The sequence below is a fragment of the Equus caballus genome, chromosome 25 (genome assembly GCF_041296265.1).
Source record: "Equus caballus isolate H_3958 breed thoroughbred chromosome 25, TB-T2T, whole genome shotgun sequence".
Lineage (NCBI taxonomy): Eukaryota > Metazoa > Chordata > Mammalia > Perissodactyla > Equidae > Equus > Equus caballus.
In genome coordinates, this window is record NC_091708.1 from 45,965,133 (window position 1) to 45,986,208 (window position 21,076).

The 21,076-nt window shown below is 65.8% G+C and overlaps 1 protein-coding gene across 6 annotated transcripts in view; it reads right to left on the bottom strand.

The window, feature by feature from the left end:
* The window catches only part of GPSM1 (G protein signaling modulator 1), a 34,570-nt gene extending 13,494 nt beyond the window's left edge, over positions 1-21,076 (bottom strand). The window contains exons 1-11 of one of the 6 annotated variants that reach the window (XM_070251826.1): positions 20,699-20,842; positions 20,405-20,450; positions 19,599-19,893; positions 10,742-10,963; positions 9,652-9,787; positions 8,693-8,835; positions 7,932-8,055; positions 7,624-7,739; positions 6,671-6,826; positions 5,618-5,726; positions 4,251-4,374 (exon numbers count right to left, since the gene is read on the bottom strand). In XM_070251826.1, the coding sequence (XP_070107927.1) occupies positions 4,251-4,374; positions 5,618-5,726; positions 6,671-6,826; positions 7,624-7,739; positions 7,932-8,055; positions 8,693-8,835; positions 9,652-9,787; positions 10,742-10,963; positions 19,599-19,663 (1,195 nt within the window). In that variant the 5' untranslated portion in view covers positions 19,664-19,893; positions 20,405-20,450; positions 20,699-20,842. Of the gene's footprint in view, positions 1-2,359; positions 2,651-4,250; positions 4,375-5,617; positions 5,727-6,670; positions 6,827-7,623; positions 7,740-7,931; positions 8,056-8,692; positions 8,836-9,651; positions 9,788-10,741; positions 10,964-19,598; positions 19,894-20,404; positions 20,451-20,698 lie in introns of those variants that run through there. The other 5 variants (XM_070251823.1, XM_023629340.2, XM_070251825.1 and 2 more) reach the window with 5 other exon arrangements.

Genomic DNA, 21,076 nt, shown 5'->3' on the forward strand with positions numbered 1-21,076 from the left:
GGGGCCAGAGACGCCTTAGGATCTGGGTTAGATCTTATTCTTTCTCTGCTCCTCCCTGCAGGGGCCCCACTGGTGCGGCTGGGGGCTTACACAAGGGCCCGTGAGGCCCCACTCAACCCCATCCCCTACTGTCTCCCTTCATTTACTCTGCTCCAGACACAGCCTCCCCTGCTAGGCTCCTCCTGCCTCAGGGCCTTTGCACAAGCTATTCCCTCTGCCTGGTCTGCTGTTCCTCCATTTAAGCTCACGGCTCACTCCCCCCTCTCCCTCAAGTCTTTGCTCAAACGTCACTGTTGTGGACTGAATGTCTGTGTTCCCCAAACTTCATATACATAAGCCTCAGTGTGATGGTGTTAGGAGGCGGGGCCTTGGGAGGTGACTAGGGTTAGATGAGGTTATGAGGTTTGGCCCCCGAGATGGGATTGGTGCCCTTATGAGAAGAGACCAGAGTTCTCTCTCTCTCTGCCCTGTATCCCACCTGCCCCGTCTGTAACCCTGAAAGACGGCCCCTACCAGAACCCCACTATGCTGGCACCCTGACCTCAGACGTCCAGCGCCTGGAACTGCGAGAAACAAATGTCCGGTGTTTAAGCTGCGCGGTCTGTGCCGTTGTGTTACGCAGCCTGAGCCGACCAAAACAGCGGCTTCCGAGGGGCCCCCCTCGGCTGCTACACTCACTGCTATGGCCTGGCCCCACCGTGCTGAGCAGCCCCCACTGCGTCTCCTCCAGGAGCAACGAGTGGCTCACGTTGACCTCACTTTTACTTGCCCCGAGAGCACCAGCAGGGCCCGTACGTCGTTGGGGCTCAGCAAGGGTCGTGGGGTTAGGAGCTGGGACTACTGGGCAGCTCCTGTGTGGGGCCCTGTGCACAGTTTCCCACGCACTGTGCCCCCAAGGCCAGCGCCAGCAGAAGTCCTGGCGGCCCTCCCAGGACTGTGGACACGGGGGCTCAGGGAGGGCGGCCACCCAGCCAAGGTGACAGAGCCTGGCGGGGCAGGGACAGGGGCAGGACATGGGAAGCCAGGGCTGCAGGCGTGCCCGTATTGGGCAGGGCTCACAGAAGTCAGCTCACTCGGCGAGCCCCAGAAGGCCGAGCGGAGAGCAGCCGGAGAGGGGACACGGCAGATGCGGGCCCTGCAGCCCGGCAGCCCCCAGCGGTCCGTCCCAGGTGCCCGGCCCGTGAGTGGGCTGCAGGCCGAGTGCTGAGTGCGATGGACAGCGATGCCCCCACATCTTTAGATCTCCCTAGGGGCACGAGCTGTGCCCTTGTCCCTGCCAGGCCCTGTTCCCAAGAGGCACAGTGGGGGACACCCAGAGGGGGACACTGAGGCACAGCTGGGTCAAGTCACCTGGTCAGTCGGCCAAGACATGGTGGGTGGAGCCAGGGCCAGAGCCCGAAGCCTAAACTGCCACTTAGACGTCACACTTTATACATCCCAACCCCCGAGGTGGCCAGACGCACCGTCCAGGGGTCCAGCTGCTCTGTGCCCAGGATGCCCAGAGGGTGAAAGGAGCTGTTGAACAGTGCAAGTGGGCTGAGAAGGCAGCCTGCCGTGGGGCTTGTGTCCCACAGCCCCCTTGTGGGACAGAGGACAGCCCAGGCCCATGGGGGACAGGCAGAGGGACGTTCAGAGAGCAGGCGGGCAGCCTGCAGGCTCAGGGCTGGATCCTTCCTCTAACGCACTAATCGCTTGGCCCTCTCAAGGGCTGCAGTGGGGCCTCCCTCGCACGCCCCACCTGCGCGGTGCCCTCGTGGGGATGTGCAGGGTGGGGTATACCCGGGGACCCAGAGGACTGACCAGCCCAGGCCACAGTGCCTTGGAGGTGTCCCGCCCACCCAGACTGGCTCTGGGGCCTCTGTTGGGGGGGCCATGAGGGCCATGAGGTTAGAGACTGAACCGCAGGGGGCTCTGGTCCTGCGGCCACACAAAGGGCCCTTGTTTCTATCAAGACAGCAAAGAGAAGCCTGCAGGCCTGGCCTACTGCCGCCCACCACAGACCACGCCCACAACCCAAGGCCACGCCCCCACAAAGGCCACGCCCACCGGCTCCCCAGCGCCATCCTCCCAGAATTCCTCCTCATCTTCCCTGGAGGTGCTCCTGCTTGCCCAGACTGGGTCACTGCCCCTCCAGGGTGCTCACCTGGCCCCCGTCATCCATGCCCCAAACTGATGGGCTCTGGATGTGCACCCCCACCAACGGGCAGTTTCCAGAAGGCAGGTGCTGGGCCCTCTGGCAATCAGGCCAGCCCCCCACCGCAGGCGCAGTAGCACTGAATGAACGAGTGAACGAATGATGCGGCCCCTGCGGAAGGCCCTGCACTGGCTCCTCCACAAGGCCCCGTCCGGCCCGGCTCACCTGAGCAGGGTCTCCTCCAGGGCCACCCAGACGGAGAGCGCCGGCCTGCCCCCAGCAATGGCATCCCAGGGCTGGGGTCCCCCAGGGCTGTCCGGGGCCCCCAGACCTGCCTCCTGGGCCTGAGCAGGCTGCACCTCCTGGGAGGATGGCCTCTTCCCGGCGTCTGCTGGCCGCCCTGCAGGTGGGGAGGAGGCCTCCGGGGGCCCTGGCCAGGAAGGGTCCAGGCACGGGGCAGAGCTGCGGCGCCGGCGTGGGGCAGAGGACAGAGCTGCCTTGTTCGGGCCCAGCCTGGCCGTTAACTGCCGTGTGCCCCCCCTTCCTCAGCTCGGAGAAGAAGGGACACGTCAGGAGAGCCCGGAGCTGGGCCGTGCCTCCATGGGAGCCTTTCCAGATGCTGGGCCCAGCCCTGCCCCCACTGCTGCTGGGGTTCCCAGAGGGTGGCCTGGCAGGGCCGGGGTCTCTGGGCAGAGCGACCCACCCTTGGAAAACCCGGCCTGGAGAGGAGGTACCAGACTGTACATCCTGGGGCAGGGTGGGGGACAAGGGGGCCACACTCCATCCCATCCCCATCAGCCACAGCACCCCCAAAACAAGGACAGCTGAGGGTCCCAGAAGCCTTTGCTCCCTCCCTCCCATCTTCCATCCTCATCCTCTGAGTAGGGGGTGACATGTGCCCTCCATCTCCCAGGACAGGCCATCATCAGAAACCCATGACCATTATGGCACAGAAACCCCAGAGACCCATCACCACAGCTGGGACCTGCTTCCCCGCCTGGCTCTGAGCAAGCCTGGGGGGGATCTGGAGGCTGGGGCAGGGTGGGCACCCCTGGGAACACTGCTGTGAGAGGGCTGGAGCCGCACTCCCTGAAAACTCAGGACCCAAGGGTTGGCGGCCATGTGGGCGGGGAGGGGGTGGCTATGTCTGTGCCCAGAGCCCGCCCCACACCCACCAGCAGCTGCCTCGAGAAGCCAGCTCAGGGTGGCCCCCTGCCTCCCGTATTTATTAATATATTTGCTTTGCAGGGAACATTCTGTCCTTGTGTGCACAGCATCGCTGACCTGTGTTGAGTGACCAGCAGCCTGTGAATGAGGGCATTATAGTGGTCGCAGCTGATCGGAGGACCTTACCTGACTGGCATCCCGTGCACGGCTCGTTCCACCTCTTGGCTGACCAGCCCTCCCTCTTCCCAGCAGCCCCCTCCCACTCCAGTCCTGGAAGCCCAGCCCCCAGCCTGGAGGGGGTCCTCAGCCCTGGAGAGGGGAGCAGCCGGGGAGGGCAGGGAGCAGCCCTTGCCTCCTTTTCCTGCCCCTGCCGGTGATGGTGCCACCAGATGATAAATTCAGGGGCTCAGGGTGGCCACAGGCCCTCGCCGCCCCAGAGACCATCAAGAACTGACTAAATGCCCCAAATCTGGGCCACCCTTTTGGTTATGCTGCCCCCGGCCCCTGAATGCCCATTTCTCTCCTGCCCCTCCAGTCTCCCCTGATCCCTGACTTGCCCCAGGGAAGCAGGGCCCCCCGTCTGTATGCCCAACACCCTGGACACCAAGTCACTCCCCACCCCACTGCGAACTCTGGAGCAGTGCAGAGAAGGGGCTCAGATGCCGACACCCTCCAGGGGCACAGGCTCGCCACCTCCTGAGGGGCCCCTTTCCATCCGGGGGCAGCTCTGTTAGAAAGTCCCCTGTTTAGGGTCAGAGCCCACCTCCTAACCCAAACCCAGAGGCGCCAGTGCTGCCCCGGGGCCCAGCATGAGCCAGCGGCTCCCTCCACCCAAGGCCCCCTCCTGCCACACCCCTGCCCACCAAGGCCCCTGAATCCCAGGTGGAGGTCTGAGCGTGCGGGGAACGGGATGCCCCCTCCACCACCCCCGCCCATCCCGGGAACTCACCCTGGGCCTCGTAGCCAGCCAGGTCAGGCTTCTCCGCGGCCGCCGGGCTGGTCAGCCGGCCCAGCGCCAGCTGCAGCTGTGCCACATTCATGCGGGCCGTGAGCTCCCCGTTGCGGTCCCCGATCTGCAGCCGAGTAGGGCAGGTCAGTGGGCAGGCGGGCCCTGCTGCAGGCTTCCACGGGACAGTCACTGACCCCTGGGCCTCCAAGAGAACCAGGCCTCAAAGTGCCCCAGACGCAGAGTCTGGGGGTCTGTCCTTGTGTGGGGGGCTTCACATGCCCCAGGGAGACCCCACACACCCCAAGAATGCTTGGGACCTCGGGCAGCCTGGCCAAGTGCCGTGGGGGACCCTCCTTCTTGGGCACCCTCCTGGGGGCTGTTGGCCTGCTCCTTCCCAGCCCCCGGGGCTTCACGTCCACCCCTCAGGCGCCCGCCAGGCTCCCAGCTCAGAGCAGGGGCTCAAAGGGAGGACTCCTGTGGCAGAGGCTACGAGCAACGCCAGGAGCAAGCCGGAAGGAGGCCGGCAGAGCAGGACTTCTGCACAGAGCTCAGGGCCACTGCTGCCCCCGAGTGCGCTCAGGGGGACGTGGCGTGGCCCTGCCAGCAGCCCTGGTGCAAGGGCTCTCCAGACTGGACCTCTCCCGGCCCCAGCTTTCCTGCTCCTCGGCACCTCCACCTGGGCACCTCTGGGCCTTGCCGGCCCACGGACACAGGGCTGCGGTGGGTCCTGGCGGGCCCTGTGGTGGGCTGGAGGGAGGTGGTGTGAACCTGCCTTTGAGCTGCTTCCTGGAGGCAGGTGGGGGCTGAGGAGCAGGTGGGGGGAGGGCAGGAGAGGACAGACCAGGAGCCAGGGAGCCGGAGTCCACCAGTGACGACCATGCAGTACCCCGGTTAGGGCTGCCCTGACCACAGTGGGAGGATGCTGGGTGGACAGGCCCTCGGAGACCCTGCCCACTTTCCCCAGGAAGGCATCCAGCTGAGGCATCCCAGGGGAGGATCTCCCAGAGGTGCTGTACCTTCATACCCCTGGGCTGCCTCTGGCAGGTCATTTCCTCCCTGGGAGTCAGGCACAGGAACCCCATCCAACAGAAGGACCCGGCTGTGGGCCTGCCCAGCAGGGACACTAATGCTCTGGGGGTGGAAAGCAGGTCCCTGTCGCCCCACCCACCCCAGCTATGGCCAACAAGCGGCCTCCAGGTCTCTGAAGGAGGGCCATGGCTGGGCCCCCACGCAGCATGCAGCCCAGAAAGAGCCCAGGGCACACGAAGGCACCTGGCTGGTCTGGAGTGGGCTGGGCAGCACCTGAAGGGCCTCGAGGCCGGCTAAGGCAGTGGTTGGGGGCCAAAGGGAGGGCGAGCCCGGCTCACCTCCTGGGAGATCTCCAGGTGCTTCTTGGCAAATGTCAGGGCCTGCGCTGGGCTCCCCATGGACACGTAGGCATTCCCCAGACTCCAGCATGCCCGGCCTTCGCCCACTCTGCCAGGAAGGGAAACTGAGTCCATGTCTGTGCCCCCTAGGCCTGCCAGCCTGCCCAGAGCCCAGCTGTCCCAAGCCCCCCAGCGTCCATCGTGATGGGAGGTGGGAAGGACAGGAGAGGACAGGGCGTGGGCAGCTCGGTGCGCTGGGGGAGGGGTGATGGAGTGGAGTGGCGGGCAGGGCGCTCTGGCTGTCTGTGGGCGTGGTTCCCAGTTTGGCCTCACGTGCCCCCTAGTGGCCGGCGAGGCTCTCACCTGTGGCTCCCTCCACCCTTGGGGGCAGTGACCCCAGTCCCTGGGTCATTAACTTCTCAATTAGGTAAAAATCACGTAACATAAACTTAACCACTTTAAAGTGCACACTTCAGCGGCACTGCGTGCATTTACAATCCGTGACGTCACCACCACCTCGTTCCAGAATGTCTCTATCACCAGAAAGATAATGTGGACCATACCAAGCCCCCTAGGGAACACCTTCCAGAAGCTTCTCTCTACCACCCGGAGAAGCCCACGGCCTGGGGCTCTGAGGCCCCTTGCTCCAGCCACTGCCCCCAGACCAGCATGTATGGCTGTGTGTTTACCAGTGTTCCGTCTGTCTGTCTGTCTCTCCGTAGAGACTCATGCTCACATAGATACGGAAGTGGCTCAGAGGGGCGATGGAGGGGCGACTGGGGCGCACCCCCCTGACCACTGCGCACTAAGGGTGGCTGCAAGTGGCCGGCCCAGCGTCCACCACATTTCACCCTGTCCCACTTAGTGAGCCGCGTGGGCCACAGATGGAGGGAGGCTGAGGCCCAGGCAGCCGCCCTGCTCAGGGTCCCCGGTGGTAGGTGGCGGAGCAGGGCCAAGGCCGCGGCAATCAGCTCGCAGTTCAGCCAGCAGGGGCTGTCGGAGCCCTTGGGCCAGGTCTGCCCACGGCCCCCACCCCACGTCCAGGCCGCGCACCTGTCAGCCAGCTCCTGCGCGATGAGCAGGTGCCGCAGGTGGTACTCGGCGGCCCGCTCGTAGTCCTGTAGCAGCGTGTAGGTGTTGCCAAGGCTGTAGCAGGCCTGCGCCTCCACCGCCTGGTCCTGGAGCTGCCGCGACAGCTGCAGCGTCTTCCTGCATGGGGACGAGGGTTGGGGGGGTGTCAGCACCCAGGAAGGAGGCTCCCAGTGCCCACCCGGCCCCCTCCAAAGGGCTAGACAGTGGGTGATGGGGAAGCAGCCCACCCACCCAGAGGCCTCCAGCCCAAGATCCCACTGGGGTTTCTCCGGGGCCCGGCCTCGTCCCCAACCTCAGATGGCTGCAGCACCTGACTCTGCTGGAACCAGACAGACAGGGCCCCACCAGGCTCTGCCCACCCTGGCCAGTCACTTCACCACCCTGAGCCTCAGCCTCCCCACTGGGGTCTCGGGTCCTGACACAGGGCATTAACTCTGGTGACCTGGTCTCCACCTGGTGGCCATGGCTCTGCTACTCAGGCGAGGAGGCAGATGGCTCAGAGACAGTCTCAGCACAAGTCAGGGACCCCGGAGCCCATGGTCCTTACCCTCCCGAGTCCACGCAGGAGTGGTTACACCTGCACCCAGAGCCGTCACGAGCAGCAAACACAACTCTGGGTTGCCCCCAGTAACCAGCACCGTAGGCCCTCAGCCAAGGCCAGCTGTGTGCTGCCCACGGCCTCGGCCAGCACTGGGCCAGTGAGGGCATGGCGCTTATCCCTGTCCCTGGTGCCCCGACATGGGCTTGTCAGTCTGTCCTTCTGGGGAGGCCCGGAAGCCCACCTGGCCCTGGGGAGGCCGGGAGGTCAGACGCACCCCCACCTCTGGGCGGGCACCTCCTTGGCCTCGTGTCCCGGCGCCCCGCCCGTGCCCTCCTCAGGCCCCCCGCCCTGGCCAGGGCTTGGGGATGCCTACTTGTAGTACTCAGCGGCCACATCGAAGCGCCCCAGGAAGATGTGGGCGTTCCCCAGGTTGCTGTAGGCTCTCCTCTCGGCCGCCTTGTCTCCAAATTCCTTAGCAATGGCCAGGCGCTGAGGACACAAACCCAAGACCCGGGGGGTCACAGAGCAGCCCCAGGACCCGACGTGGACAGCAGGATGGCTGGCCCCATGTCTGTGTCCAGAGGGAGCAGCCCTGGGAGCCCCAGCACCAAACCCAGATGAAGTAGGGAGGCCAGTGGGGTACCCCGACCCCTGCCGCCGCCTGCCCCACTGGCCACTCACCTCCTTGTGGAAGGTCGTGGCCTCCACGAAGCTCCCCAGCAGGTAGTGGGTGTTGCCCAGGTTGCCGTAGGCCCTGCCCTGGGCCGCCCGGTCCCCCAGCTCCTTCACCAGGGACAGGTTCCTCCTGGGGGCAGAGCTGTCTGAGCCGTGTCCCTCCCACTGTGAGGGAAGCCTGCCCAAGTGACCCTCCTGCCCAGGAAAGAGGATCTGCCCCTCCCCCAGGGCGTGTCCCTCCGGGGTGTGTCCATTCCTGTGCCCCAGAAAGATGGCGGCTCGGGGTGCAGCCCCCTTGGCTCCGCCGGCACTGGAGCAGGTGTTGTCTGAGCTCCGGGGTTCAGCTTGGGGCTCCCCACCCCCGACTCTGGTTCTCAGGTGCAGCCTCTTCTCCCAGGGAAGGGTTCTCCCACACCCAGAGGCTCGGCCCACCATCCGGCCCTTCTTCCAGCCACTGTTTGCTAAATGCCACATGTGGCTTTGGCTCAGCAGCTCCCCCTTCTCTCCACTGCTGTGGATGAACGAGCGTGGAAACACCAGGGCCTGGCGGAGTCCCCCCAGACCCTGAGGACCAGTGCAGGCAGGGGTGGGCAGGAGGGCCGGCCTGGCTGTCACCATCCAGGAGGTGGTGGGCCCGTGTGGGCTCCCTGCGCTTGGGGCTGCCACCAAGTCCCTGTGCCCGGCAGGCAGCGGCTCTGGAGGTGGGTGTGGAATGATGGACAAACCCTGGCCCTCGGCCCTGTGGGCGCCGCGCCCACCCCACTCACTCGTAGAACTCGGAGGCCCTGCGCAGTGTCTCACGAACATCAGGCGGCAGGTGCCCAGGGTCCTGTGCAGCGTTCCAGGACAGCTGCTTGCCCTTGGCATGGTACACGTTGCCGATGTTGTAGAGTGCCCTCGCCTCCCCGACCTGCGGGCAGCACCGAGGTGTGGGGGGCGCCTCTGCAGCCACCACCCTCAAGGAGCCCGCCGCCCCAGGCAGCTGGCTGGGGAAGTCACCCGGAGGCATGCATGCACCTGGCCTCATGCCTGCCACCTGGCTCACCGTCCCCACTGTTCCTGGGGCCCCAAAGGCAAGGACCTGGGGGGAAGCTGTTACCAAGGCCAGATGCTGAGGTAGGGGTGGAGCCCCAAGGAGTTGGGGGAGCCCAGCTCTGCCCCTCTCGGCCACCCTCTCTCCCATCGGAGTGGCCAGGCCCCTCTCTGACGCCCAGGGGTAGGGGCTCCTGGCTTAGCTTGGCCACCTCTGGCCGTGACCTGGGACAAGTCACGTCACCTCTCCAGCCTCAGTTTCCTCGTCTGTATCGGTTACAGGGACGCTCAACTCCAGGATTATGGAGATAAGCAGGAAGGTCACACGTCAGCACACGGCCAGAGCCCCTGCTGCCCTGTCTGCTGCTGCCATTTCATTGACATCTGCCTCTCCAGTGAGGCTTCCTCCCAAAGCCGTGCCCTCTGTCCCCCTCTGGGCCCGGAAGGAGTGACTGGGGGTGTTGGCAGATTCAGGGGAGGTCAGTGAGAGGGGCAGAAGATGGGGGGCTGGGGATTCCAGCTTAGGGAGCCAGAGGCCCCACATTTTGGATGGGGACTATCCTCCCATCTTCCTCTCGTGGGGGGCAGCGTGGGGCTGTGAGTGGGGCATCACCTGCTGGCCCCAATCGCAGACCTGGACAGGGGCCACAGGTCAGGGGCAGGAGAGGCAGGCAGCCAGGGACCGAGGACCCACCTTGTCCCCCTGCTCCTGGGCGATGTCCAGGTGCCGCTGGCAGCAGACGACAGCCTCGTCAAAGCGGCCCAGGACCTTGAGCGTGTTGCCCAGGTTCCCGCTGGCCTTGGCCTCCCCCATGCGGTCACCGATGGTCCTAGAGAGCAGGCAGGAGTGAGGGGCCGGGCTGAGGACTGGCCGAGACCCTGAGCCAAGCAGGGAGCCCGGGCGAGGGCAGGTGAGGGCCTTGGAGGACCAGCCCCGGGCTGACTAGGAGCCCGAGGCCACCAGGCTAATGCTGGGCAGGGGTCCATGGTTGGCGGGCGACTCCTGCTGGGCCGGGTCTGGGAGAGGCCTCAGTGCAGCCTGCAGTTGCTGGGGCTTGGGGAGGACCCCGGATGGAGACAGGGAGATTTGGGGGGCCATGCAGTGAGAATTAACTTTACGACCGCTCATTTGGTGAATATTTGCCATGTGCCCGCTGGCACCACACACTGGCCGGTGTTGAGGACCCGATGTGGGCTCTCTGGCTGCTGGGGGGTGGGGGGGGAGGGCCTGTGGGCGGGGTTGGTGTGGAGCTGCCAGGAGCCCCACCTCCACCTGGGAGGTCTGGGCTGATGCAGTCCTGAGGAGCGGGGGCGGGGCAGAGGAAGGCAGGAATAGCAAGGGAAGGGTGTCCCGGGGTGAGAACAGCATGGACCAAGGCCTTGAGGCCGGAGGAGAACAGAGACAGTGAGGAACACGGGGGCAGGAAAGAGGTGGTCACCCCCCCAGACACACACAGTCCCAGAGACAGGCACACGCACGGAGGTGGACCGGAAGAGAAACAGACAGAGAATACCGGGCTATGCCACACTCACACCCGTGGAAACATACAGACATGCTCACACGTGTCTCAGCTCAAACAAAGCCTCCTGGGGGCATCTCCAGAGCCCCCGGCCTCCCCCAGGTTAGGGGTGCCCCCTCTGGGTTCCCTTGGACCCTGAGAGCCCCGCCACTGTGATCGCATGTGACTGCCACTCCTGAGGGCAGGGCACCCAGATGCCTGACCAGCACGGGAGGCACAGCCACGCCTGCGCCCTGGCGTGCACGCCTGCGCCCCTCGGCTCACCGGGCCAGCAGCAGGTCGTGCCGGTGGTAGTCCAGTGCCCGGGCGTACTCCTTCAGGTAGAAGTAGGCGTTGCCTAGCTGGCTGTAGATGGCGCTCAGAGTCTTCAGGTCCTCGGTGCCCACCTGCACGGCGGCCTCGAAGAAGGCCACGCCTGCCTTGAAGTCCCCGGCCTTGCAGAGACGTTCACCCTCCAGGGCCAGCTCCAGGCACGAGGCCTCCATCCTGGGCACAGACAGGAGGGGTCACAGGCTGCCCCTCACACAGCCAAGCCTGGGGGACCAGTGCCCCTCCACATCATCATTCCAGACCACAGGGCCCCTCACACGGCTGTGGCCCGGGCCTATGCCTGACCCTTGCTGCATGCCCTCCTCACCGCCAGGGCTCGGGGCACCGGGAAGAAGGCATGAGTCTGTGACAACAGCAAGACCCTCCGTGCACAGCGGTTGAGCTCCAAATGCCACTTCCCTTCAGGTCCCAGTAGCCCAGCCAGGGGGCCATGTGCCAAACATCATCCTCCAGAGCGGCCACGGCGGCCTGGGGCCAGCCCTCATCCCCACCGAGGACGACCAAGGCTAAGAGAGGGTTGGCGAGCCAGTCAAGGCTGCACAGACAGGATCTGATCCCAGCCCCGCCCCCATTCCGCATCCTACAAGGGGGCCCCCACCCTCCAAGCTCTCAGTGGGGGCTGGGGGCTCAGCCATCATCTGTCCTTGCCTCCTGCCCTCTGAGGGGCGGGGTTGCATCTAGGCCCCTCCCTGCTGGGCCCCCACCCCCCAAGAGCTGAGAAGTGCTCCAGTGGCTGCGGGCCAGGAACGGCCTGAGAAGCAGCTGTTCCCACCACGCTGTCTCCCCACGGCGCTGCTGTGGGAGGAAGCGGACAGGACCACGTCCCAGGATGAACCCAACCTCTGGAAAACTGATCCAGCTCCTGCCCTGTGAATCCGGCCAGCTCTGAGGGCCCAGGGCCCTGTGTGACCGCCAACGCCCTCAATGCAGGCTGTGCCAACCCCTCATCCCCACCCTTGGGCAGAGGCTTCAGAGAAGAAGTCCCTCACCCTTGGGCCCTGCACAGCCCCCTGACGTGGAGTCCGGGCCCCCCAGATGCCACCCTGCGGCCCTGCTCACTGAGCCCTCCGCAGCCCCTGGGCCTTGGGCGAGGTGCCCTCAGGATACAGCTGTCTGGGGAGCCAGTGGTGCGAGGGTCACTCCGTCAGGCCAGCCCTGGCCCTGGCCCTCCCTGCCGTGGGGCTCTGGGCAGGATGCATCGCCCCTCAGAGCCTCGGCCTCCTTCGTCCTCTGCGGCTGGTCACATGGGTCCCAGGCTCGAGGCCTGGCTGGTGGCCACGGGGCAGGAGGGCGGTCAGCAGGGGACACCCCAAACATGCCATGGGGGCTGCGAGAGGGCCACAAGCTGGAGGGTGCCCCGAGGCGGGAGGGGTGAGGCAGGCAGCAGGGCGCCTAGGGAGAGGCCCCCCGTGGAGGCGGCAGCCAGGCTGGTGACCTCGTACACATAAGTGCCACCTGGAAGGTAGGGACGTGTTCTGCGCAGTCGCAGGCCCGCCCTGACCGTGCTTGTCTCATTTCCACTGCTTTCCGACATTATCAGAGGTCATGGAAAACCTACAGAGAGACAAACAGTCCCCACCAAAATGGCCACGCTGTACCCCAAGGCCCCGGCCCCTTCTCTGTGCTGGAATCGTGCAGCGATCAGCAGTTACTGGGGAGAAACCAACATGTTTCCTTAAAAACACACAAAGTCGTCCAGGGCAGCCCTTCTCACGCGCTCTTACCACGCGCCGCTTTGACACAAACCACGAAGCCCCCTTCGTTCGCTCCATCCCCGCCTTACATGGAAGATGGGCCACGCACGCGCGCCAGCTGGGGTGGGCCTGCTGCACCCCGCCGAGGAGTAGGCACAGAGCTTTCTGCCGGGGAGACCCCCCCCTTCACCGTCCCCCTCGCCCAGCCACAGCTCCCCAGCCTCAGGGTCACTCCTCCGGGGGAGAGTGGGCTCCTCCCTTCCCTGGAGGACGCAGGGCCTGGGCTTCGGTACCCCGCCACCTCCCTGACTCCCCAGATCCGAGCAGAGCCCTTGTGGCCTCTCAGGGAGCCAGGGGTTCAGGGATGCAGCCTTGAGACCAGGATGCCAGACCCTTGGGCCTCCCGCCTGCCCCCGCACGCCAGAGCCTCTTGCCCGCTCACAAGGTGCCCGCTCCTTGGCAGTGGCCTCCCCAAGCGCTCTGGAAAGCACCATCCCACACCACGTCACAGGAGCCCACGGGCAGCCCTACTCCCACAGCCAGTGCCATGCACAGGCTCCTAATTAAGACCTGCGTGTCCCTGACCAGCCGTTCACCAAGCCGTCGGACACAGAAAACCCTCTCCTCCCAGGAAACTTTGGAGGAGAGGGGACTTGGGGTGTGAAATGTGGGTGTTTTCGGAGCCAAGCACACCCTGCTGGCTCTGGCAGATCTGATTACGGGGGTGGCCTCCCCCCACCTTTTCTCCCCACACACAGTCAAGGCATCAGTGGCTCAGAGCAAAGGAGGCTTCTGGCTTGGGAAAGGCCTGAGGTCAGAAGTCAAAGGGGGCGGGGGACACACTGATACACGCCGGGGCCTCTGGTACAGTCATACTGAACCAAGGATTGAGGGGATCTAAGACGGGCCCTGCCCATGTGGGCAGGCCACCTGGAGAGGCACCAGAACCAGAAGCTCCCCCGATCCCAAGATCCTCCAGCTGCACCTTGACCTCCAGCCTAGCGCCCATCCCCTGCCCGGTCATGCCCCTCCGTCCACCCAGGTGCCCTCCCAGGCACGTGCCGCACCTCCTCCTCTGCAGGTTGCGCATCTTCTGCACGTACAGCCACAGCTCCAGACCCACGGGCAGCAGCAGTGGGCGGGGGCGCGGGGCGCCATACACCACTTTGCACACAGCCTTCTCTGCCAAGCTCAGGGCCACAGGCTGGCCCTCTGTGGTGGAGGCCAGCATCGCGGAGCTCCGGGCTTCCCTCCTGGCTGGCCCTCGCCTCACCTTGGCTGTTGGTCCAGGGAGGCGCCCTGGCCCCAGCGGTCCCCTGCCTCTCCCCTCCCCAGAGTGGTGGGCTGGAAGCTCTGGCAGTCTCAGCTCCAGGACAGCCCAGGCCCTTGGGCAGGTCGTCTGGGGCCTCCCAGGGCCTGAGGAGGATCAAGGGATCAAGGGCAGCTCAGAGCCGGGGATCAGGCCTGTCAGCAGGAGGGCAGGGCTGGGTAGACAGTGGGAGGCGGGCAGGGGAGCCCAGAGGGAAGCCTCATCCACATGATCCCTTTGGGGGCTGGCACATGTAAGGGTGCAGAGGCCGTGCCCTCCCTCCGGCGCGCCACCCCGCTCCTGAGCAAACCTTTACCCTCCTCTGAGCCTGTGGCCAGTTCTGGGCCAGAGCCCAGTCCCTACCAGCAGTGCTGGGCACTAGTAGGTGCCAGGTCAACATCTATGAATGGATAAAGGAAGGACAGGGCTCCGAGTGTGACGGCCGCCACCCCACTGGGAGCAGGCACAGCAAGGTCTGCCCTCGGCCCTGCCCCTGACCTCCTGGAGGCTACGTTTCTGGTCTGCCCCACCCCCACTGCCAGCCAGACTGTGTCCTCCCAGGACACGGCAGCCTGGCCTGGCACGGACACATGGTGCCTGGCACACAGCAAGGTCAGCAGATACACAGCACGGAGCCGGGATCATCCTGTTAGTCCTCTCGACCCTCTGGGGGGCTGGGGGGCTTACTTGAACCTGAGTGTTAGAGTGAGCGCCAGGTCCCAGGTCTAACCCGGGGTTGGGGCCACAAGAGGTCTGGGGTGTGGCGGGGGTGGGGGTTTGGGAGGAACAGATACCACCCCACAGCTCCTTTCCTGAAACTTCGCAGGCCCCTGGCCACCTTCTCAGGGCAGCTCCCAGCTCCTGCAGCCACCCATGGCCAGTGAGCAGGCCGGGTGGTGCGACCCTCCTCCGGCTAAGGAAGGAGCCCTCTGGAGTGGTGGGGGTCAGGCCAATGTCCAGCCACAGAGAAGGGGCCCCAGGGGCTCAGAGCAGCCTGGGCCCCTGGTCCAGGCCCAACAGGGCAGAGCAGCGGGGGGAGTCTGTGGCCTCTCCCACCAGCCCACCCCGAGGTGCTGCCCCACCCCAGGAGCCCCAGGACCCCAGGAGCCCCTCACAGAGGCTCTTTCTGCCCATTCGTGGGCAGGCCCTCTTGCCAGGCTGCACAGTGGGGACCCTGGGACGGAGACGGGGGTGTAGCTCTGGGGTGAGAGGGAACTAGAGAGCCAGGGTGGGCCCTGCTCCCCAAGACCATTGTAGGGTCTGAGCAGAGGCAGGAGTCAAGGATAAACTGGAGGGTGTGGGCAAGGGCTGCCCAGGATGCAGGACCCCAAGGCCGGCCTCAGCCCACGAGGCCCTGCAGGCACTGCTGGCTCTGGTAGGGGCTGGGTGGGCAGATGCAGAGGTGGGAGGACTGGGTATAGCCTCCCAAGGGTGTTCAGGCCACGCTGCTCTCCTCCCTGCCCTGAGGCCTCTGTCTGGTGCCACGTGTCCACACCCAGGAGAGCTCAGCAGAGGGGAGTAGGGCAGGGCCTGGACGTCCTCTTCCTCACCCACCTCCTGTCAACAAGCTGACCCCCAAACTCTGCACCCTCACATCAACCCTGGGGCCCACTTTTGCACACCTGAACTGCAGGCCACCCTCTCGTATTCTCTGTGAAACCCTGCCCAGCCTGGTGGGCCCACTTACTTGCTCAGTGAAGAAGATTCTGGAACCTCTGTCCCCCCACACCACCTCTCCAGGCCTGTGGGTATTTGCCCTGTCACCTAGCAAGGCGCCCGTGTACCACAGGGGTGCACTGGGGCCGTAGCCACCCTGGCCACCCACTCCAGCATCAGTCTGCTGAGCCAGCCTTCCTGCCCACTGCCCACACACACGCCCCGCAGGACCGCCTGGGGCCTGCAGAAGGCTTGTCCACACCGAGGGCCACCAAGAGCCCCACTCTCAGGGCACGAGACTGGGGCTCCCTGGGGCTCGGGGCCAGGCTGGCTAGGGCTCTCAGGCCCCTGGGGCTGTGGTCTTGTCTCTCCCCCACCAGCCTCACCACCCAGACCCTGGGAGGGGGCAGCCTTCCCACCTGGGATTTGCCACCTGGGTTTAACAGACGCTTAATCTTTAATTTATAGTCCTTCCTCTTGAGGACAGAGCCAGGCCACCGCCTCAGGGACCAGCTTGCCCAGCCCCAGCCAGGGCCACGTCCACCTGTGCCGGTCCACTCTCTAACACCATGACTGCCCAGCTCATCTCTCCTTGCAAGGGGCTGACCAGGGCCGGCTTTCCCAGCGGCCAGACCACAGTGGCCAGGAGGCAGGGTGCTGTCTGCCAAGCTCCCGCTGCCCGCCCGCTGGCTCACCGGTTAATGAAGAGGTTATCGACTCCCCAGTGGCCAGCCTTGCAGCTCTGGCCGCCACGTCATGCCCACACCCCTCCAGCCTTGGCGCCCGAGTCAGCATCTAGGGAGAAGCCATAAGCCCCACTTCAACCAGCGTGTCCCGCTCTCTCACCCCTGCCCCCACTGGCGCCCCCGTCAGGCTCCTGCCCCCAGCTATCAGCCCCACCAGACTCCATGGCGTCCTCTGGTGATGACCACCGAGGTTAGTCTCCAAGCCAGGCCCCCAGCTCCCACCACACACGGCTCACTGGGGGCTGTGTCACCCTCAGCCCCATTCTCTGCTGAACACCATCTTCACCGTCCTCCCTCTGGGCCCCGGGCAGACGCTCCAGGGCCCCTGCTCAGCCCCTGCCCTGCCACCCTCAAAGCGAAGCCACACTGACTCCCCTTCAGTAGGGGGGATCGAGGGGCAGCACGGGGCGGCAGCAGGGCAGGAGCCGGAATCCCTGGAGAGGAGGAGCCTCTGGGAGTGTCACCAGCCTGGGAAAGGGCCTGAGGGTTGTGCATCCACGAAGCCCTGGGGCCAGGCCATTATTCCCAAGGCCCTGCCAGGACTAGTATCCAGGCAGGGACCTGGGGAGGGAACCGACTAGAGATGGGCAGATGACATGGCCATGCGGGGTGGGGGCACACCCACACTTGGGTTGCCTCTGTCCGGGTGCCTGCTACTTGGGGCGCACCTCTAACGTACCCGACACTCACCTTCCCAGTCCCAGGCAGGAGCACTCAGCTGCTGGCCTGAAGGGGGCCACAGGGCCGGGAGAGGACCACCCATGGCTTCTCGGCCACCTGCCCATCCCCCCTGGGGCCCATGAGCCCCTCCCTCCCAAACCTCTGCTCTGGGCAAGCAGGCCCAGGCACAGTGGACCAGGGTTCTGAGCGCTAACCACTCCACCTGCTTCTGCATCCCTGACTGTCCCCACCTAGGGCCCCATCTGGGGACTTGGTGGGCTTACAGGCACACTCACGCTCAGGCCCTGCTCAGTGTGTGCTCCCAGCCCAGTCCCCCAGGACCCCGTTGTATAAGAGCTGAACTTGTCTCTCCAGCAGGAATGTTGGTGTGGGAAGGGGAGCCTCTGGATGGGGGGAGGGCAGAGGAGACCTGGCTTGGTCCCAGGGAGCCCCCCCACACACGGAGGTTCCCTCTAAACAGCCAGATCAACGGGATCCGGTCGACCTGGCGTCCACATGCCGGCTGCCAGGCCGCCGGTGGCCACGCAGCCTTCAGGGGGGCAGGCGACCTTTTGCCGTCTTCCTCCCAGCCCTGAGCGCCTGGCCTGAGGCTGCTGGATCTGCGCAAGCAGTCCCTCCTCTCAAGCCCCACAGCCCACACCTGTCCAGAAAGCCCCCGGCACGTCTCCCTGACTCCCACCCCTTCCTGCCAGCCTCTGAGAGCCAGCTCTGACCAGGAACTGCCCTGCCCACACCTGGCCAGGGCTACATGGTCAGGTCCAAACTCCCCACAGGCCTCCTCCCAGACCCTACAGCCACGCATCCAAATCTGTGCTTTGCTCGCCCCTTCGAGCTCATTAGGGGTCTCAGCTTGCAAGGATGCCAGGCTGGATGCGTGGCCTCTCCCAGCATCCTCTCTGAGCCTTGGTTCCCCCAGGCCAGGATCCTATCTGGTGTGTCCCCGCTGGGCTCCGACATCAGCCCACACCCAAGGCTCCCAGGTCAAGCCCGTGGAGTGACTAGCACGATGTGGACCCCGTGCTCGGCTGTGCAGGGTCTCCCAGAGCTAAAGCCTGGACCCTCTTCCACCCACAGCTCCCCTCCACCCACAAACACACACACAGAGCCAGTTGCTGCCAGATCAACTCCTATCGTTCTTTGGGACAAAGCACCCCCTCTGCATCCAACCGACGATCCTGGGGCAGATGCCGCCCTGTATGGCTCTCCATCCCCACGGGGCCGTGGAGGGGATCCGAGGGCAGGCCTCCAGGGCTAGCTGCCAGCAAACCCACCCGCATACCCCTCCCCCTGCATGGGGCCCAGGAGCCAGGCTGAGGGCTCAGCGCTTGATCCCCGAGACCACACAATGGGGGCTGTGTCTCTGGCCAGCAGCACAGACCAGACTGGGGTGGGAGGGGCAGCACGGCCTCCTTCAACCCGCCACCCGGGCCCCATTCTGCACATCGGGGAGCACCTGGCAGAGGTTTGCTGCCGATGGACGGCCCCGTGGGGGTGGGGAAATCCTCGAGGGCCAGGCTACTCCCCTTGAAGACTCAGCAGCCGGGAGGCCCCAGGTCTTAGGGACGGCCAGGGGGCGCCGGGATGATGACAGTCCTCCAAGTCAGGGGCCTGTCAGCCCATTCCGGGAGCCAGGCCTGCCTCTGGGAGCTGCTGCCAGTAAGTGGCCCCTGCCCAGCACTCATGCCTGCTCCACTCTGCTGGACACCCGCAGGCGTTGGCTGGGCCCAGGCCTCCTCCGAGGGCCTTGTGCCCGCCTGGGCTGGGCCCAGGGCAGCACCTTGTGGAACACCCTCCACAGGCCTGGAGTCACCAAGCAGGCACGCAGCCCTGGGCAGGGCCACCCTGTCACCCCTGACAGGCATGGGGCACAGAGCCCAGATGGTTGGCATCACCCATGAATCTGCGCAGAGGCAGGTGCCTTTTCAGGCAGGCACACACCCACCTGGCTGGCTGGCTCTCCAGCCCCAACCCTGTGGCCAGCAGTCTGCTGGACCCCAGGCACACAGGGGCCCGTCGGGGGCAGGGCCCCACCTGTGACACAACCTGGTCTCTTCAACTGTCCTGCCCTCTGAGTACCGGGCCATGGCAGTGGGGAGGTGGTGCCAGGCTTGGGAGGGAAGCTCCTGGCAGCCCCCTCCACATACCTGCTGTGCCAGGCAGCCCAGCTGCCAGGAGAGCAAGGCTGGAGAAGCTGTCAGTCTCCACCTCCTGCCCCCCGGGCACTGGGGGTGGTATGGTTGGCAGCAGCCCATTCCAGTGGCCCATCCTGGGAGTCCCCAGGCTCTCACGGGGAGGACAGTGGTAAGCCCCAGTGGCCTCCCCACCCGGCTACTCCCCACCACCCTCCAGCGCCCTCACCCTCGACACCCCCCTTCTTGGGGGGGCCGGGAGCCTTCCGCGGCACCCGCACCCCCATCACCTCTTCGCACTCCCGGGCGCGTCCTCAATCCGGGCAACCCCGCCCCTGCATCCCCGGACCCCGCGTCCCAGGCGCCCACCTATCTCCGCCCCCAGCCCGAACCCCCGCCAGCCCCGCAGGGCGGGCGCGTCCCCGCCACGTTGCGCGGCCGCCGCCGCCTTTGTTCCGAGCCAGGCGCCTCCCGCCTCCTGCCTGCCCGCAGCAACGGCTGCCTGGACCAGGTCTCCGTCCATCCCCGCTGGTCCCAACCCGTCCCCGCCGGTACCCGCCGGTCCGCCCAACCCACCTGGAGTAGAGGCGCCGGGCCGGGCCGGGCAGCTCGTCGGCGGCGGGCGGGGCCGGGCCCGCCATGGGGCCGGGGTCGCCGAGAGCCGGAGACGTGCACCCTTGCTCGCGCCGCCCTGAGCGCCCACTGTCCACCGTCCACCGTCCACCGTCCACCGTCCACCGTCCGTCCGCGCCGGCGGGAGGCGCCGAGGAAGTGATGTGCGCGCGGCGCCGCCCCTCCCGCCGTGGCCGTGATGTCACCGCCGCCCGCGCGCGGGGAGGGGGCGCGGACCAGCAGCGAGTCCCTCCTCCATCTGCGCAGCGGGTGGGGGGAGCTCACAGGGGCGGCCACGGCGGGGAGGGCTCGAACCTTTGAGCCTGCAGCTTGTACAGGGAATCGGGGGCGGAGGGTGGCCGCGGTGGGGGGGTGTCCCCAACCCCCAGGGTCTGGTTCAGGGAGGGGCCTGGCCTTGGCATTGCTGGGTGGTGGTGCAGCCCTGCTGGTCTCCCACCCTCTTTCTTTGGCCCCCACATGGGGGGCGTTCGAAGGCCCCCCTTCTTTTGTTTGGCAGGTGCCTCCCCTTTGGTGTCCTCCCCCGTCTGCTCCTGACCAGCCCCAACATGCCCCACCCCTTCTCCAAACCGGCAGTGGGTGCAGGGCTATGGGGGTGCCCTTCTGCCTACTTTAGAGAGACCTGGCTGATGACAAACACTTCTGTCCCCCCCATATGAATTGGAGGGTCTGGGAGGAGTGAGGAGTGAGGAGGTCTTCATTTAGCAGGAGGAGGGTGGCCCAGGCCAGGAAGCCCCCTTGCTGTTTCTCACCTCTGAGACCTTGGATCTCAGGAGCCCTTCCCAACCTTGGTCTTATCTGTGAAATTGGGAGGATGCCAGTAGAGCAGCCCGGCTGTGCCCACCCGCAGTCTGGTATCCCAGTGCCCGGCCCCCCCTGCTCTGGACTCCTGGGAGCCCTGACGACCTGGACTGCGTTCTGGCCTCGTCTCCATCCACCCTTGGCTCTGCACTGCTCCAGCGCGTGCTCCCCTGTCTGGGGCAGCCCAGCTCCTGCGCACGGCCGGCTGGGCACGCAGCGGGCCCTCAGGGCACACAGGGTCTCACCTGGTTCTGTCCTGCTCCCTTTCTCAGTCCCAATCTTCCCAGTGAAGCCAGGAGACTCCAAACCCTGGAAGCATCTCTGTGACCACACGGGACAGAGACACGTCTGCGAACAGGAAATGGGCTCCCTTCCTCAGGAGAGCTGCCTTGAGGTCAGGAAGAGGCCAAGGCCTCTCCAGCCAGACCCTCGGCAGAATGCAGCCCACAGGACGCTGGCTCAGGCAAGGGAAAACAGACGGAAATAGGCACGAGATAAAAACGGCCTGTTGGCCCCCAGCTGGTTTGTTTTTCCTGTGGAGAGAGGGGAAAACAGGCAGCGAGCAGAACGAGAACCATCTGTGCCCAGAGTGCGGCTGCCCGGCGGCCCGTCCCACGCTCTCT